This window comes from Grus americana, chromosome 21 (genome assembly GCF_028858705.1).
Source record: "Grus americana isolate bGruAme1 chromosome 21, bGruAme1.mat, whole genome shotgun sequence".
Lineage (NCBI taxonomy): Eukaryota > Metazoa > Chordata > Aves > Gruiformes > Gruidae > Grus > Grus americana.
The window spans coordinates 4,525,387-4,542,348 of record NC_072872.1 but is presented as its reverse complement, the minus strand read 5'-3'; the positions used below and the strand labels follow the sequence as shown (position 1 = coordinate 4,542,348).

The 16,962-nt window shown below is 39.1% G+C and overlaps 3 protein-coding genes across 9 annotated transcripts in view; 2 read left to right on the top strand and 1 right to left on the bottom strand.

The window, feature by feature from the left end:
* LZIC (leucine zipper and CTNNBIP1 domain containing) overlaps nt 1–16,962 on the bottom strand; it is a 31,706-nt gene that overhangs the window by 13,393 nt on the left and 1,351 nt on the right. The window contains exon 2 of one of the 5 annotated variants that reach the window (XM_054849602.1): nt 15,501–15,573. The gene's annotated coding sequence lies outside the window, so the exon portion shown is untranslated. Of the gene's footprint in view, nt 1–475; nt 961–15,500; nt 15,574–16,962 lie in introns of those variants that run through there. The other 4 variants (XM_054849603.1, XM_054849599.1, XM_054849601.1 and 1 more) reach the window with 4 other exon arrangements.
* On the top strand, nt 828–8,931 carry NMNAT1 (nicotinamide nucleotide adenylyltransferase 1). 3 transcript variants are annotated; one of them, XM_054849595.1, is made up of 5 exons: nt 828–958; nt 3,359–3,533; nt 4,010–4,193; nt 4,890–5,035; nt 6,304–8,931. In XM_054849595.1, the coding sequence occupies exons 2-5, from the start codon at nt 3,410–3,412 to the stop codon at nt 6,702–6,704; spliced, it is 855 nt and encodes a 284-aa protein (XP_054705570.1). In that variant the 5' UTR covers nt 828–958; nt 3,359–3,409; the 3' UTR covers nt 6,705–8,931. The 3 variants fall into 3 exon arrangements, with proteins under 3 accessions (XP_054705570.1, XP_054705572.1, XP_054705571.1); XM_054849596.1 differs by lacking the exon at nt 828–958 and adding an exon at nt 993–1,304; XM_054849597.1 differs by lacking the exons at nt 4,010–4,193; nt 4,890–5,035.
* Nucleotides 11,801–15,148, top strand: RBP7 (retinol binding protein 7). The gene is made up of 4 exons (XM_054849604.1): nt 11,801–11,905; nt 14,018–14,196; nt 14,461–14,562; nt 14,893–15,148. Exons 1-4 carry the CDS (start codon nt 11,833–11,835, stop codon nt 14,941–14,943), a joined length of 405 nt encoding a protein of 134 aa, XP_054705579.1. The 5' UTR covers nt 11,801–11,832; the 3' UTR covers nt 14,944–15,148.

The window sequence follows — 16,962 nt, the reverse complement described above, 5'->3', positions numbered from 1 at the left end:
ACAACTTGAAACTTATTTTTAAATGCTCCAAGTATCAATAAAATTATGCAATATCTTGATGATGGAACACTGAATCAAAACATTTGGAGATCCTTGTAGTGGAAATACGGAAACGCTAGGCTAGGTCTACAGGATTGTTCTCATTGTAGCAAGAGGCGGTTCACCAAGGTAATAACTCAAACAGCCACAGCACATAAAACCAAACAAATTTGAAACCAAACAGCAATTACTGGAATATTGAGGTCTTGCTATATGAAACAACAGCTTCTACCCTTCAACTGCCCCTTAGGAAACTATTTAAGGGATAACAACCCGGATGCAGGTGTCTGAAGCATATGAACACCTTCGACAGAACCATTAGCTGCCACAAACTAGAGCACTCTAGAGGAAATTCGCGCTTCTTTGGGTACCAAAGAGGAGCAGGCAGCTAGCCGACGGTAGCAATCAAGGGGATAGATGTCCCAGGGTCACGCACCGGCTCACCAGCCGCTGACCAGCAAGTTCTGAGGTTTGCACTAACACCAACAGCTCCGGCAGGCAGCGAAGGAAGCGCGATCCTCCCCGCCGGAACGGTGCGAGAGGAGAGCGAACAGGAGGCCCGGGGGGGAGGAGAACCGAGGAGGAATCGGGGCAGTGCCCGAGCCCTGCTGCCTGTACCCGAGGCCAGGGCTCCAGCCCAGCTCTTCCTCCTTCGCGCCCGCAGGTCGCGACGGTCAGTCCGCCCGGCCCCCCTCCTGCAGGAGGCCGCAGCCGCCCTCGCCGCCCGCCCCGGCCCCGCAGGCCGCCCTGAGCGCTGCCCAGACCCACCACCGCTGCCGCCTCACCTAGGGCAGGCCGGGAGCGAGAAGCCGCCTCCGACCGGCGCCGCTTCCGGCGCGCCCGGGCCAATGAGAGCGAGCGGCCGCCGCGCCGCCCAGTGCAGCCCCTCTGCGCGGAGCTGGCGGCGCGGCCCCGGGCGGTAAGCGCAGGCGGCGGCGGGGCGGCGCGGCCGGCCGGCTCGGGGCGGCGGCGGGGCACTCGCTGGGCTGGGGCCTAATCCTGTGCAGCGCACGGCCGGGGGCTGTACCCGTGCTGGCCTCTGCGGCGTGGAGCTGTGGGGAGGAGGTTGCTGAAACGCACCGAAAGCTGGAGTGCTTAGCATGTGAGAGCTTCCAGCCACAGCCTGCACGCCATAAACATACTATTTGGTGATGTTTATACTCCACAGAGAGATAAGCATGTTTAATAAATATTTACCGCTGAAATATAAATGAGATTGAGGAAAGCATACGCACAATTACCCACTTATCCACAGAAACAAACAGGTTGGTTTTCAGAACCATCCCAAAACCTACTGTAGGCGCGCTTTGATGGTTTTTAGTGCAAATATGTGTCGAACCCAGCTAAGCACTAGCAGGATTGCAGTAGTACACGCTAAATATTGGTAAGATCATGTATCAGCATGATGAGATTATATACAAGCATGTATGTAAAAGACTACATCACAGGGCACCTCATCTGAAGAAGGAAAATGATCCAGGATGTCTGACACGTACGGACAATCTGATTGAAGGCCATTTCACTTTCCCCTTCTTAAGCCTCTGTAGAGAGGTTTTACTAATACTTCCTAAAAATTTGCTGGTATTTCATTTCGCATTCGACATAAAACAGTATTAATTATTTTAAGACTGTTCTCAGTTTTGTGAAGCTAAACACCTGCATGCAGATCTCTCTCATCTCTGTATAGCAGGAGCTGGGCTGCTAGTTTGGATCTTGTGGTCAAGCTGCAATAATTAAAATTGTGTCAAGCAGTGCCAAATTATACATAATTCATCAAAACTACTTCTGTTATTATACATTAAGAATAGGCCTAGTTCCATAGCTCAGGCAGTGGCTGGGCTTTAATAATCATCACTGCAACCTAGCCTTCTTCTTCTCTGCTGGGATGTACAAATTGCATAGCTTTCCCAAAAAAGTGAGAGCTGTATGAAGGTCATTTCATACAAAGCAGATCCCAGCTCTGATGGGGTTGTGTTGGTTATAAGGATGACGTAATAGTGAAGGTAATCGTGTGATGGTAACTGTCTGTCATTTCCTCTGCTCTCCACATCAACCATGCAGCTGTTTTCTATGAAAACAGTGCTAGACAGAGGATATCAGTGCAAATTAGGAGACTGAGGTTTTATACAAACTATTAAATTATATTTATATTCTCAATTTCTATGCAGATATGAAGCGCTACAAGGTGAGTTTATGATGCAATAATTGCCTGTTTCTGAAGACTGTAAAATTAGCTAGCAGCATGAAAAAGGACATTTGACTAACTCCAGAAAAGGCACTATATATTTTCATCTTAAAATTTTCTATTATTTTTGCCCTTGCTTTTTTTTTTTAAAGGAGAAAATCAACCCTTTTAAAATTTGCAGCATGAGTCACTTTCTTTAGAAAGTAGGGCTTTATGCATTACAAAGGCAAGTCTAACTCCTTTCCTTGCCTGTTCCCATAGCAACTCTTCTAGCTGATGCCCCTGTGAAGACTGCATTCCAACTAACACGAAACCCTTCAAATGCTGAACTACACTGCAGTAATAACGAATATTTTAAAAGTTTGTGAAACTCTGGAAAGCACAGGGAAGTACTAACAGTGGCAAAATATGAAGCCTTGCAAGACTTCCTTTTATTCAAGGGTTATTTGATGTTAGTAGCTGTTGCAAGATTTAGCTGTAATATCTCACCACTGTGGTGGCTGCGAACATCATGCAGCTCCTTTGTAAAGGAGACAGAACATGAGGGTGACCTTGTGGGATTTTTGCAGGCGGTGATTTTGCTGTAAAACAATGGCAGACTACTCAGTGTGCAACATAGATGTCTCAGACATCTCACAAACAGCAACAGCAGGAGGATGGCCCATAACATACTCCAGTTTCCATTTGTTCAGGGCCAGGCTAGGGGAAACCATCTTGGCAAGCCAGAATATTCTCATGAAAGAAAAGAACACAGAAGCAAAAATCCATGTAGTGTGAAGAGAAATGAAAAAGATAAGGAGTGAAATTTCCTTATTTTCATCAATTCTTAAGCAGCTTTCTGAAACTGAAGTTCAAAATTGGAACAGTGCTGTTGTATTTTAAAAAAGGAAAAAAAATCTGGTATTTAATTTCAGCTTTTACTAAAGTTTTTTTTAATTCACTATTCTTCTATCATCTGTTCCACTGGTACGCCTACCACTTACTTTCTGCAACACAAAGTAGACTGGTTGTTTTCATTTTTAGTCCATAGCACTCTCTTCCCACATACCAAGAGCATATAAAATGTAATCTTCTGCTTATGGGCAGCACAAATAAGCAGGAATAACTATTTTTTAATGTTGTCTTTTGTTGTAGTGGCTGGTAACTAGCACCAACATTCTCCACTTGGCTCTGTAGCTGTGAGGAATGGCTATGGAAGATTCTGACAAGAAGACTGAAGTCGTACTGCTGGCCTGTGGGTCCTTCAATCCCATTACCAACATGCATCTAAGGCTATTTGAGCTGGCTAAAGACTACTTTCATGAAACAGGTAGGATGGTAATTTATATCATTCCAAACAGCTCTGATAACTAGACACTTAAGGTGAATATCTTGTGTATATATATGCCTGTTTGACAGTGACAGATATTTTTGGATATACTAATCAGATATTGAAGCTAGTGTGCATGTATGTATCATACAAAATCATGTAGGCCAAATACATGAGAGAACAGTCTTACATATGTGTTGCTTATTACTAATTTTAATGAGCTAAAGCATGAGTTTTGTATTTTTCTTTATAGAAATACATTTTTCTAATATATTTTACTAAATCTTTAATTGTGCTGCCTTGCACAATGGCAGAAGCATACCGTACTTTTCCACTGGGCTGGCTGTCAGAGCTGGCATTGGTGTTCGTAGAGATTGCAGTGAATAAAGGTTATGTAATAGCTTAAATACAACACAGCGGAAGTAACATCTGCTCAACCACTTCTCATGTTCTTGTGTGATGTGTTTTTTCCCCAGGAAAATACAAAGTAATCAAAGGAATAATTTCGCCAGTAGGTGATGCATATAAGAAGAAAGGTCTGATCAGTGCGAATCACCGAGTAACTATGGCAAAACTAGCTACAAAAAACTCAGATTGGGTGGAAGTTGATGATTGGGAAAGCAGCCAGAGTGAGTGGTTGGAAACACTAAAAGTTTTAAGGTATTCTTCAGCCAAACCCTAAAAGTTTCAAGAACCTATAGAAGGATAAGGAACAGTCTTAGCTCTAACAAGTTAGAATAATAGCAGGCTAACCCCAAATCATACGAATAGACTCAGTGACGGGAGATTACTATTTATATGAGCATTGTAACTGAAAGATTGCACCATTAGTCCTAAATGTACAAAAAGTGAGCCTGTGAACAATTTTTAAGATACATTGTTTCTTACACTTTATGCAATTTTTGTGCTGAAAAGGTATTCATGAGGAAGGACAAGAGACTAGAATAGAGTGGACACAAGCTACACAAGCTTCCCCCATTTGATTCTGATTATGCTACGCTGCCCATTTGTGTATTTAAAGGCTGGCACAAGAATTGTCTGATGGAATATCTTTTTTTTTAAGTTTTATGTTTTTTACTCTTTCAGTCACTGCTACTTCACTGAGGTTCTTATTTTCAAAACAATTTTTTGTTAAAAAAGAAACAAATCAACCTTGTAGTTGTTGCTTTGAAAACTTTGCACTTTGACCACCTTACGACCCAGTTCTCACAAGTTCCTGTTCTAGCAGATCAGTTCTTGGATGGATTGTCTGTGAAGGTACTGCAGGAGGAAGTGGTGAAAGATTATTTAGTGGGCCATACTCTTCCCTATAGTGTCCTACATCTTAAAAATACCTAAAATTCATCTGTTTTGCAGGTATCATCATCAAAAGCTTTTATCTCCTGATCCCACTAATAGTCTGCAGAATGCTATACCTTTAACAAAGCCAGGACGGAAGAGGAAACAGGAACCAAATAGGCATGACCCCATTAAAAAGAAAAATCAGAGTCCAGATATAAAAAGTTAAGTCTGTTTGCAAATTAAATGCTTAATGATACTTGCTGCTTCAAGGGAATTGTGCTGATGAGTAACTTTTTTTATGCTAGTTCTTGGTACTGATTTCACTGGGTAAGTAAGTTTTTTCCCTTAGATCCCACAGCATAAAGTAGTAGGCTTCATAACAAGACGACTGTAAGGCTAAAATTTATAGGACATGAAAAATACTCAAGGTAATAGAAATTTGAACTGAAAAAGGTCTGAGCTATCCATTTTACCTACAGAACTTTGCTAAACTCTGCTAAACAGCTGAGAATTTTGGATGATATTATAAGTTGCTGAAGAAAGAAAGGACAGGATTAAGTCCTGAAATTCAAAATGTATCTGGGTACAGGATCATTTTGAAGTGTAATTTAAAACTTCATGCAAAGGTGTGGCTTGGCTTTGTAATTTTAGGTAGTGTTTATTTTGCTTATTGCTTTTACATCTTAATTTTAGTTCTTTAGCTTAACATGTACAATTATATGTACTCATATAGAATTTGAATGGCCTTGCATAACGACTGATCTTTTATATTAGCAAATCTTGATTTCTGCCTGACTTCTTCCCTTGAACCTTTCCAAATTCTACTGTTTAATTTATAGTGTTTTAAAGTCAATGTGTTCACAGAAAAGCCCAACAGCGTCAAGCAGGCTTTTTTCATATTGTGTTGACAGCTGTTTTACTATATTCCTGCCACCCTGTGACATTACTGGAAGCCGCAAATTGAGGCACTCTCAGTTTTGCTTCCATTACTTTAAGGTGGTTTCTATCTGCATGCTTCTCTAGATTCCCTGTAAAACATAGTATTGAAGAGTCCTCTGAAGTCAGGTCACACAGTCTATGATTTTGTGGGTTTTTTTGGTTGTATTTTCTTTCCTTTTACATAATCCCCTCTGCCCCCTGTCCTGTAAAAGCTAGCTCCTCTTCTGTAACATCATAGAAGTTTTAACAGCATTACAATACCCTTTCGCACTTAGGTATTCTGGATTTTTCTCTATATTTTATTTTACTTTGATCCTCACAGTGATTGATTCACCCCAAGGCTAAATGAGCATATGAGAGTTTATCCTTTTCAAGAAAGGGACTCTCATAACCTTTTTTCAGAAAAATCCTGTATTGAGGCTACTAATTATGAATTATATACTCTGAATTTTTTTTTTATTTGATTCCATTGTCTCATCTTAACCAAAGATACAGAGAGTTAGCCTAGAAATGAAATGTCCCCTGTTTCTCAATTATTTTTCTTTTTAAGGTGTCCCACAGGTTAAACTGCTTTGTGGAAGTGACATGCTGGAATCTTTTGGGATCCCCAATCTGTGGAAATTAGAGGACATCACTGAAATTGTGGAGAATCATGGCCTTGTATGCATCAGTAGGGCTGGAAACAACGTTCAGAAGTTCATCTATGAATCCGATATTTTGTGGAGACATAAGAATAACATTCACCTTGTGGAAGAATGGATCACAAATGACATTTCCTCCACCAAGATCAGGAGAGCGCTGCAGAGGGGCCAGAGCATTCGTTACCTAGTGCCTGATGTAGTTCAAGCATACATAGAAAAAAATAATCTGTATAGTCCAGAGAGTGAAGACAGGAATGCTGGGGTTGTCTTGGCTCCCTTACAGAAACATGCAAGCGATTCCAAGAACTAACAGGCACTATACAACTACCTTACTTTCTGCTGTGAAAAAAGCTATGGTTCAGTACAGGAAAATGTGGGTTTGGGGGGTTGGTTTATTGTTTGTCTTTTTTAAGTAAATAGTGGGGTAATTCTGTGGCTTTAATACATATGTAATTGCTGTTGAGGTTTGGTGCACTCAGTAATTGGACCTACCCAATCTTTTTTTAAATCCAACAATAAGATTTTCACATTTAAACATTTTGTCACAGTGCAGTGAACTAAGTATAAGAATTCACAATTGCATATGAGAATTACAAATTAAAAACAAATGAAAATGTTCTGATTAGTTTTAGCTCAGACTGCTCTGACTGCTATTTATAAAATACCAACACAAGTATTTTTAATAACTTACAGTGTCTTAACAAAGCCATTTAATTTCAAAATGTACCACTTACTGATAGTAAATCTATGTAACTCTTTTTTTTTTTTTTTAATTGCCAACATGTGGTGCACCTCAAAGAAGTTATTTAGCTCTATCCTGGAAGGCAAAAAAATTTACTCCTGGCTGAAGTGGTGCTAGATATACCATGCTTTGAGTTGCCTGCCTTTCAAATATGCAGCCTGTTTGTCTGCCATCATGCAATTTGCTCCCAGAAATGCCTTGTGCTTTACTTTTCCATTCATGTTTCCAGAGCTGTACATTAAGCTCAGCGCTGTTTCTCATGGAAGGACAGACCTACTTCAGAAACTGGTTTATAGCCATTGATTTAACAGATATAAATTAATAATAGTGTCATTGCACTGATTCTCAGTCAGTCTTCCCTTTATTTCAAATAATACATGAGCTTTTACTGTTGAGCCAGATGTATATAGCCAGAATTGTTCTCTTAGACTGCAGTTGAGAAGAAATGCTAGAATATTAAGACTACATAAGTGAATTGTTTTTCTTTGCTAGAAATCTGCTTTTGAATTTAATGGTATATTGTCTGTATTATGTGAATATAAACCAGAGGGGCACTGTGAATGTCATCGTGATAGAAGTCTACCTCCCTTTATTTGCCATCATCCCATTTTTGTTTGGATTATGTGCCTTATTAAAAATGTCAAGGTTTCCAAGATGCTACCTAATGGGTCAACAGCTTTTTCATATGATTTCCACAAGATGACTTTGTTCACATTTTTCAGATCAACAAATCCAGCAGCATGCGAGACTTTCAGGGCAGGAAGCCTAGATGCTGTTGGGCAAGTCTAGAACCAGGGACATATTCCAGGATCATAACCGTGACAACCTGCCATCCTCCTTCCCTGGGCAGGAGATCCCCAGTGATCTGAGGCAGAGGTGTAGGCTTCCTGAGTAGCTTAGTGGGAGTCTGGAAGCCAGAAACCAAACACAGAACATCATGGGTGGCCCTAGGGCCTGCAAGGCTCCTGTAAAACCCAGCACGGGAGTCGAGACACTGTCAGGAAAATCTGTAAGCAACAGTGGAGCTAGCATCAGGCATGCACACTTGGAGCCCCACGTGAAATTCTGCAATTACCATGCACTAGAATTTCTGCAAGCTCCAGCCTGTAATGGTTGCTGTCTACCGAGAATCTACAAGGACATTAGTGTAATAAAATCAAGTCACAACTTAGAACTGCACTGTGACAGAAAGTAGGATCAAGCATTTTTAGGGTTTTTTTGCTTTGTGATTCCTGCATCAAATGTGCTCAGTCTGCCATTTTTTCCCCTACAGCTCAGGCAAGCTTACACTGTCCTTTGATAATAAGGCAGGGTTCATTTATCATCAGTAGTAATAAAGGTACCGAAGGATAAATTATGCCTCCCTTGACACCTTAGCAATCAAGCTGCCATAACTGATTGAAGATAACTATATTATTGATGGTGCATAGGAAAGGACAAGATCTACTTTTCTCTCTTGCTCACTGTCTGTGACTGGCAAGAATAGAGGGAAGGATTTATTTTCAGCACTCAAGTCCAACGGTGTGCTTCTGAATAAACAGAGCAGATCTTTCTAATGGGAAAGCACCCTATTTATGTGGTCACTTTTCAGAGTAAAATTGCACTTTAAGTCTAGGTTTATTCTTCTAAATAATGATGCTGTTGTGTGTTAGTGCACTTTGTGTAATTCTAGAGAAACTGCAAATTCAATAGGATGTTTTATAAAGCTTTGGTCTTCAAACAATTGTATTTCACTGGGTTTTAATGTAGTAATGTGTGATGGGTCTTTCAATAAAATAAATTGCATGTAGTATGCTAATTTTAGTCATCGTGTTATTAACCAAATCTGATGTCTGATGACTGCATGATTTTTAAGTAGGTAGAATGATGTCAGCACAGTTTTGTCTACAAAACAGAACATTGTTCAAAAGTTACGCTGACTGCTGAATCTTTTGTTTTACTAGCGGGATCCAGAAACCTGCCTGTTACAACACTGGAAGTAAGCGCACACTGACAATCTACTGTTCCAATCAGTTACAAATATCAACACAGTCAGTGATGTGGCCTATGTTAGGTATAACTTTCAAGAGCGGACTAGATCTAAAAGAGAATCTACATACTTGAAAATCTAAGGTTTGTGAATAATGCAGTTCACTGAACTTATTTATAGAAGAGTTATAATGCATTGACAGATGTTCTACAAACAAAAATGAGGCTTTTTATTTTACATCACTGCATTTGGTTCTGCTCTATTAACAGAGCATAGGGCCCTTACACCATATGTGTAATTCAGACCCAAAATATTTTATAAATATTGCAACAGCAGCAGGAACCACTTTACTTCTGTAATGAGGCCACATCCTTAATGGAATATGTTAGATGCTCAAGGCTGCACAGCAATTAAGATGGAAATGGAAAATATTCTTTCCATGTAAAGAAAATTGGGAATTTGTAAAGGAGAAAGAAATGAAGCATCATAGGATGTGACCAGGGCACTCAGCAGTTCTTACAAAAAGTTCCATAGGCAATTCTTTGGCTGAGCCTTGAAATAGTAACCCTAGTACATTTAAAAGTCTTTGAGATTTTGAATTTGAGATTAAGTACTGATTTATAGAAAGAGGCACCACATCCCAGACAGTCTGCATAATCTTAATTTTAAATGAAAATGTTATATCCAGGCTTTTACACAGGACTTACCCAAGTACTGACTTCTCTTTACTTGGAAGAGTCAGTAGTATTGCAACAGTGTTTTACTACCATAACCTCGTAATAACAAATTATGGGTGAAATGTTACTACTTGAGTCCAGAGGAAACATTTATCTGCATTTCTCTGTGCCATTCCTAGTTTAGTATAGGTTAGAGAACAATATCCATCTGCGAACAGGAAACAAGCGTTGACGTCCTGATTTCCTACTCGCATGATTCTGTGAGTCATATAGGTCAAACTGTCAGCTCCAAAAATGTAGCTAAAGTTCAGGGAAACTTAATTTTCTCTGCAAAATATTATCTTTTTATTCATCCTAACCCAAGTCAGTAAATAGATAAATGTAGTAGCTATTGGTGAGTTTCCTCATTCAAGATTCAGAATACCAAATCCCTTTTTTACTATGGTAACAACACAGTTAAAATTTCCCTTGCCCATCAGTTTTGGGTTTTTCTTCTCATGTAGCCTTCATTGTGGTGCTCATTACTGTCCCATCTGACCACTTAAAATGTGGGATTAAGCTAATGCTCAAAACATACATGTAACTTCTGGAATGATTGTTTTCCTCTTTTACTAATGAGGAAACTGAGATACAAAGTTATCTAGCTCTCCTGTACTTAGCAGTTCTAGGGTGCCTAGTTGTTCAGGATTATTAAATTAATATTTCTCACTTGGTAAATTGTACCAATAAGGCATATAGTTTGCAAAAAGTAGCCACAGATGGAGGAACTGTCAGAGATTGGAGAATTATGTATCTTTTAAAGGAAATACAGTCTCACTTCTAAATTCCTTATATATCCTTTCTCTTCAAACATTCACTTTTCAAAACATATTTCTGGGTCATCACTTAGGAGATTTCTTTCACTTCTTTGCTGAAGATAAAGTCCAACACTGAAGCTTACCTACTGCATCCTGTGCTCTATTCCCTATATGCTCTGCCACAATGTATAGCATCTAATGAAGCATCAGCGGGAATAACTTCTGTATCGTCTCCTTTACTGTATGTGTCAAGAATAAAAAGCAAAGGGAGGAGCTACATCTTCTATATACATGAGAGTACTTTTTGAATTTGTTACTGTTATTGGCTGTTTTTAGGAGTTGAAAGTGGATTCCAAGAACAGGTATTCGTCCTCTTTCCCATCTAGGAAAACTGATAAATACAGAGCTGCAGAACTGGGAGCAGAGTTCAGGCCTCTGGATCTGCTGTCTCATGCCTAACTGTTACACAAACTTTCTGGCTGGTAAGGCATCTGAGAAAATAAAGAATGTTGTATATGTATGTTCATTTAACTAGGATATCACTAACAGCATTAAAGAAACCAGAACACAAATAGGTAAACTGTGGCACAGTAGAGCTGTGTTGAGAGTCACGTCAGAGAATAACATATACAAACATGACTTGTTTTTCACTTTTCTGTTATAACCACTAGACAAAAATGCTGCCTACTATTCACTCCAGACATAAACCAACAAGATACCATACTTATCTCTATTACTGTGTCATAGGTACTGCTTTAAAATTTGCTGATACAATACCATCCACAGTTTAACAGTCAATCCCTGTCTGTTTAAATATAGCATGTATTTACAGTGGGTTGATCACATTTTCAACAAATATGTAGATTTCAGATCACAAAGCCACAGCTCTAATACATATGCAAGGAATTTTAGTAATGACAAAATGTGCCCATGATTCTCTTTAAAGTATACAAGACGGACCCAAATGGTTTAAACCACTTTTTGGTTTGCATTGCAACTCTTGGGCTATTAACATTTGCTCCACACGCAGATTTCAGAAATGGTGAACTTTTCCCTCCAGTGCAGCCGAGGCTGCGCTACAAATACCCTCTCACCTATTGGCTCAGCCATAGTACCCTTCCCCTCCATCAGAAAGGCTGTGGGATGTAATCCCACCCACAGTCTTCCTTATATAAGGCCTCGTTGGAAAACTACTTCTTCATTTCTGCTTTTTTGGTCAGAGGTTGACTGTATCTTCTTTCCACAGTTTGGCAATGCCTGTGGATTTCAGTGGAACCTGGAACCTTATCAGCAATGACAACTTTGAAGGTTATATGGTGGCCTTAGGTAGGTGAAGATACCTGATTCTGTCTTTCCTCCCTTCCCTCATAAGGGTCCTCCCAAATTTTAAGAGTCTGAGTTCGTTTATAATCTGAATATTGCTAAAGCTTTTTTCCTCTGAAAAACAATGGAAGGATCTTTGTTTATTGATAAACAGACAGTATTAACTAACCTGTCACCCAAGTGTCTTTGCAGATTTCAGGAATTTCTCAGCCTAGTACTTATTGAAAGTAGATATTTTATTTTATAGCTTTCATCAGAGACAGGGAAGAGTTTGCCCTGTTCACTCAATTTCTCTTGCTTTTGAGCACAAACTTACAGAACCTATGTCTAGGGTTAATTAAATGTTAAGTAACAAAAAAAAGTGCTTGGGTATTTGCCACTTCCAGGCAATTCTTAGCTTAGTGTCATTTATCTTTAAACAGCTTACAAAATACTTCTCTCGGTACTGTGACTTGTTGATAAGTCTCTCTAACTGTATCTTTTCTGGAGTGCTTGAAGCTAACCTCTTACCTTGCTCAGATCTTTTAGAGAGAGATATTAATAGCGCTTTAATGGGGAGCTAAGAAAGTTCTCAGTACTTTATTAGCTTTCTTGTACAAAGCTAATTTACAGACTGTGGCATCAGGCAACCTTGTGTGCTGCCTTCTCTTTCCCCTGCCTCTCCCACCCATTTCTGCCTTTTTGACTTGTGTAAACTGATGTTTTCAGCATGTAATTGGGGGAACTTACCTAAAGGTAAAGACAAAGAATCCTGTTGGCAATTTACAACCTATCTTTAATTATTCCTGCTTGGTTGCCATTACAGTGAACAAAGCAAGGACTGAAATCAATATGGTTGAGCTAGAATGAAAAACTTTTCTGCCAGGCTAGGCAGAGTGAGGAGGCCAATATCCGATCAGCTGAGTAACTAGAGGCTTATGGATGAGCACATGGCTAGGCTTGGATTTAACATCTGTCTCTAAAGACTAGATTTGTAAGTAGCTTGTATTTATACATTCTTATAACCATGTTAAGGCTTAATGGGTATGGCTGTTGCCAGTACTGAATTCAAATCCCTCTATGCTAAAATAAACTGGTAACCATGTAAAAACATGACTGATTGATAGATTCTGGCACTTCTGTAATGCACACAGTAATGAAGTCCTACTTCAAACACAGACTGCATGATGAGCCATATGGTTCAATACATGGTAGCTGAACATGGCCTGTCAAGAAGATCACAACCCAAGCCTGCATAAAGGGAGAAACTTCTAGTGGTCCTATAAAATGACACTTTTATCTAGGTGATGAAAACAACTAAATTAATTGATACACAGCCCCCCCATTTTACCCACACCCCCTTCCTGAAAACCCAACTCGGAGCATGCCATTGGGATGCAATGTAATTTAGCTGCCTGCCAAATAGATAGCCTGTTCCTCTGAAGAAACAAATATTCACTAGAGAAATAGAAAAAAAACCCCCAACCAACCAACTCTAGAAGCACTGTTTTAAGCTCAGTATTATCAAGAATATCAGGATTCTGTTAAAAGGGACTGATGATTACAAATAACCAGGAAATCTTTTGACAAGTGTGATGTTCTCTAGTTGCACTTAAAAAGTGTTAATAGCAAGTGGCACATTCTGAAAACAAGCCTGAGTAATTCATTTTAGGACTGCCCTTCCTTTTACCCTATTTAAGGTATAGGATGCAAAAATTTCTTGTTAATTCACATAATGCCTTTCATCTGTCAAAGGATGATAACTGGCATTAACTATTCCCTCTAGCTAAGCGGGGGTAGGTCTGACACTAAGCTTGGGGTGTCTGTGGGGGGTGAAACCAACTCTCTGACTCCTGAAAGGACTCTTCTGACTCAAAGTCCTAGAAATCTTGCATAGGAATTGTGCAACAATTGAGTAAACTGGTTTCCAAAGAGTAAAATGTACAAGAATGTGACTTGATCTGTGTAATATACAGCTTTAAACAAAAAAAAACCCCAAAAAGCTAACAACGAAACCTTGCATAGCAGTAAAGTCAAACTGTCCAAGAAATGCTTCTAGTAGTAATAAAGGTAAGTCCTGGCTGTCAAAATGGCTGGTGATAGATACAACTCTGACCTTTTTGCCTCCTGTCCAAGGTATTGACTTTGCAACGCGCAAGATAGCAAAAATGCTGAAGCCTCAGAAAGTGATCAAACAAGATGGTGATTCATTTTATATCCATACCACTAGCACATTCAGAGATTATTTGCTTCAATTCAAAATTGGTGAAGAGTTTGAAGAAGATAACAAAGGCCTGGATAACAGAAAATGCAAGGTAAGACTGAATATATAAAATCAAGAGGCTGTGACAAAATTAATATGCCATGATCAACCCAGCTACTTGAGCTGAAATAGTTTCAAGAATACTGTTTTAATGCAATGCAGAGGCAGAAGCCTGAGTTACCAACAAGGAGTTTTACTTTCTCTCAGGAGTAGTACTTAGGTTCCCTTTTATCCAGGAAAAAAGGACATTGTCCATGAGTATATTGCAGAATTGAGACAAAGTCATACAGGAACTTTTTTGTTTCTTCTTCCACAGAGCCTAGTTACCTGGGAAAATGATAAACTTGTCTGTGTCCAGACTGGTGAGAAGAAGAACAGGGGCTGGACTCACTGGCTTGAAGGAGACGATCTCCACTTGGTATTTACTTCAGATTTCTACTAATTCTGTCTCTAGATGATAAAAATAAGATCTGTAATGTAGTCATGGTGTGCACAAGTCTTTCTCTAGCTCTGTAGTATTTGTAATGGATGGTACATAGTGAGCATATGCTGCTTTGATTTTAGTTTAGCTGGAACAACTTCATTGTTTCACGGTCTTGTATAGTTAAATTCAGAATGTTAAGCATAACCTGTTAGTATGGCAGCAGAGTGGTGGTCAGTAGTCATGGCAAAGGATCTATGTTCACTTTTAGAAGCAGTTCCTTTGATCACTCTATACATGTACACTCTTGTTTGGTTTTTTTTGTAGGAGCTTCGTTGTGAGAATCAAGTATGTAAACAGGTCTTCAAGAGGGCTTGAATATGTGTACTGGTTCCTACATGGAGAGACAGCTATATACAGGAGACAATGCATCCTTATGTCCAGTGGTGGCTGTACAGACAAGAACTGATTCCTTGTACCTATTAACTGAAACAGTCTGATGTTTCTGGCTCAGGAAATAAGTCTGCTGTTGCCAGTGTTAAAGATCTGATTTTTGCTAATAAATGCCCCAAACCAATCTTAAGTACCTGACTTCTGAATGTGCTTTTGGAGGGAAAAAAAAACCCAACAACGAACCACAACTTAAAACATAAGTTATATGGCTTGAGTGTCTAGTTAACTAACAGTCTAAATCAAACCAAGAAAAACTGCCTATTGAAAAGGGGCATGCCAACATCAAACAAAACAGGGGGAGCAACGGTAGAGAAGATAACAAAGGAAGTGGACAACGAAGGAAGCAGATTTATTATTCAAAATGCTTCTCTTTAAGATGCAGACTAGTAGTTAACTCCACTTGCTTGATCTTAAATGTGTAATGTAAGGTCCTATATTGTGCCATAGCTGCTTTGTTCTCAAAATAATTAAGTTCAGCTTACCAGAGGAAACCAGTCTGTGATCAAATCCCAGAACAATGAAGATAGGTCTGAGCAATCCACGTAGATTCCAGTCCGCAAAATAATGGAACTCTGTAAGCACATATCCAGAGTGAAAACAATGCTTCCTTAGTTAAGATTTATTTGAATACACCTGTTCAATTATGTTAAATGTTTTTCTTTTTGACCTTGTGTAATGTTGCACAGAGAAGTAGGTTTTATTCTGCCTTGTGTAAACACATGTAAGTGGTCAGATCAACTTGGTAGTTACATGTGAAATGAGTTGCTGCATATTGTTGGTAACACTAACATAGCAGAAATCTTATCACTAGCGGAAAGAGAAAAGAGTTTGCTTAATTCTAGCTTATGCTTAGTAACTTAATTACTTTCTATGCAAACCCCCCCCCATACCTAAAACATAAGTAACACCACTTTTCTGATACTTCTTGTCAGTTCAGAATTCTTAAAGCTACCACTAGAGGCAGACAAGATCTGCTGAAGCTTGGAGGGCTTTTTGTTAGACTGAACCCCTCCCATATAATTACTAGAGGACTATGTAAACTTAAGCTAGTTTCTAAAATATGAAGAAAAGAACTAATGTTCCTTATACAGGGGAATTTGGGGAGCCAGCAGTAAAATTCCTGGTGCTTATTCTACGCTTAGTCCTGACAGTGTCTTCCTTCTGGAAGATCTTCCTTCATTTATTCAAAAACAAAATTACTTTTACTATTTTGTTCTAATATAAACAACAAATTCATGCAGCAAACCTACTCTGTCCTATGTGTCAGCAACAGCCACGCAGACTTTGCTACTCCACTAGATGGCAGCTCTGGAACATATTGCATCTTATTTAAATTATTTAAATTGTAGATGTTCCTAACAGCAGCAATTTAAGTGTTAAATATTGCAGATACTGTCAAGCCCCACAGCTTTTAAGCTGTGCACTCCAATAAGATAGGCATGAAAAGCAATACGGAAAGGCAATGATGACCTTAAGAGCTCTGTTAGTACAAAGAGAGACTCTGAGTAGAAATCAGAAAAATCAACCTTAGAAACCTGTATGACTACAAGTATAATAGCAAGTCCTTACTGTTAGAAATATAGAAGAGTTATTATCAGCAGTGATATTTTATTGCTGTCTTCCTACTTCAAATTGCTGATTTGAAAGCAGGTAACGCTATGCAGAACTTGCTTGAGGATGCTTTGGAGATCTTGAGGATGAGAGAAGCTACTACAGTGACAAAACTCCTTATCCTAATTTCATTTAGATGCTAACCAACTCATATGCTTTCACATGGATTCTACAATCAAAATACACAACAGAAAACCAAAATAACAGCCAGGATTCAAAGTCTCTAAAACACTTTCTCTAATGATGATATGAAAAAAAAAAGTTATACAAGTGATATATAAAAATCTAAGGAGTCATATCACTGAATGTAGTTTACTATTATTGTTTCTAAAA

Excerpts from the sequence above, each read along its gene's own strand:
- NMNAT1 (XM_054849595.1), top strand. The coding sequence starts at position 3,410 with ATGGCTATGGAAGATTCTGACAAGAAGACTGAAGTCGTACTGCTGGCC. Across the intron at positions 3,534-4,009 it reads AGACTACTTTCATGAAACAG|GAAAATACAAAGTAATCAAA; the intron begins GTAGGATGGTAA and ends TTTTTTCCCCAG. Across the intron at positions 4,194-4,889 it reads GAAACACTAAAAGTTTTAAG|GTATCATCATCAAAAGCTTT; the intron begins GTATTCTTCAGC and ends TCTGTTTTGCAG.
- RBP7 (XM_054849604.1), top strand. The coding sequence starts at position 11,833 with ATGCCTGTGGATTTCAGTGGAACCTGGAACCTTATCAGCAATGACAAC. Across the intron at positions 14,197-14,460 it reads TGGATAACAGAAAATGCAAG|AGCCTAGTTACCTGGGAAAA; the intron begins GTAAGACTGAAT and ends CTTCTTCCACAG. Across the intron at positions 14,563-14,892 it reads AAGGAGACGATCTCCACTTG|GAGCTTCGTTGTGAGAATCA; the intron begins GTATTTACTTCA and ends TTTTTTTTGTAG.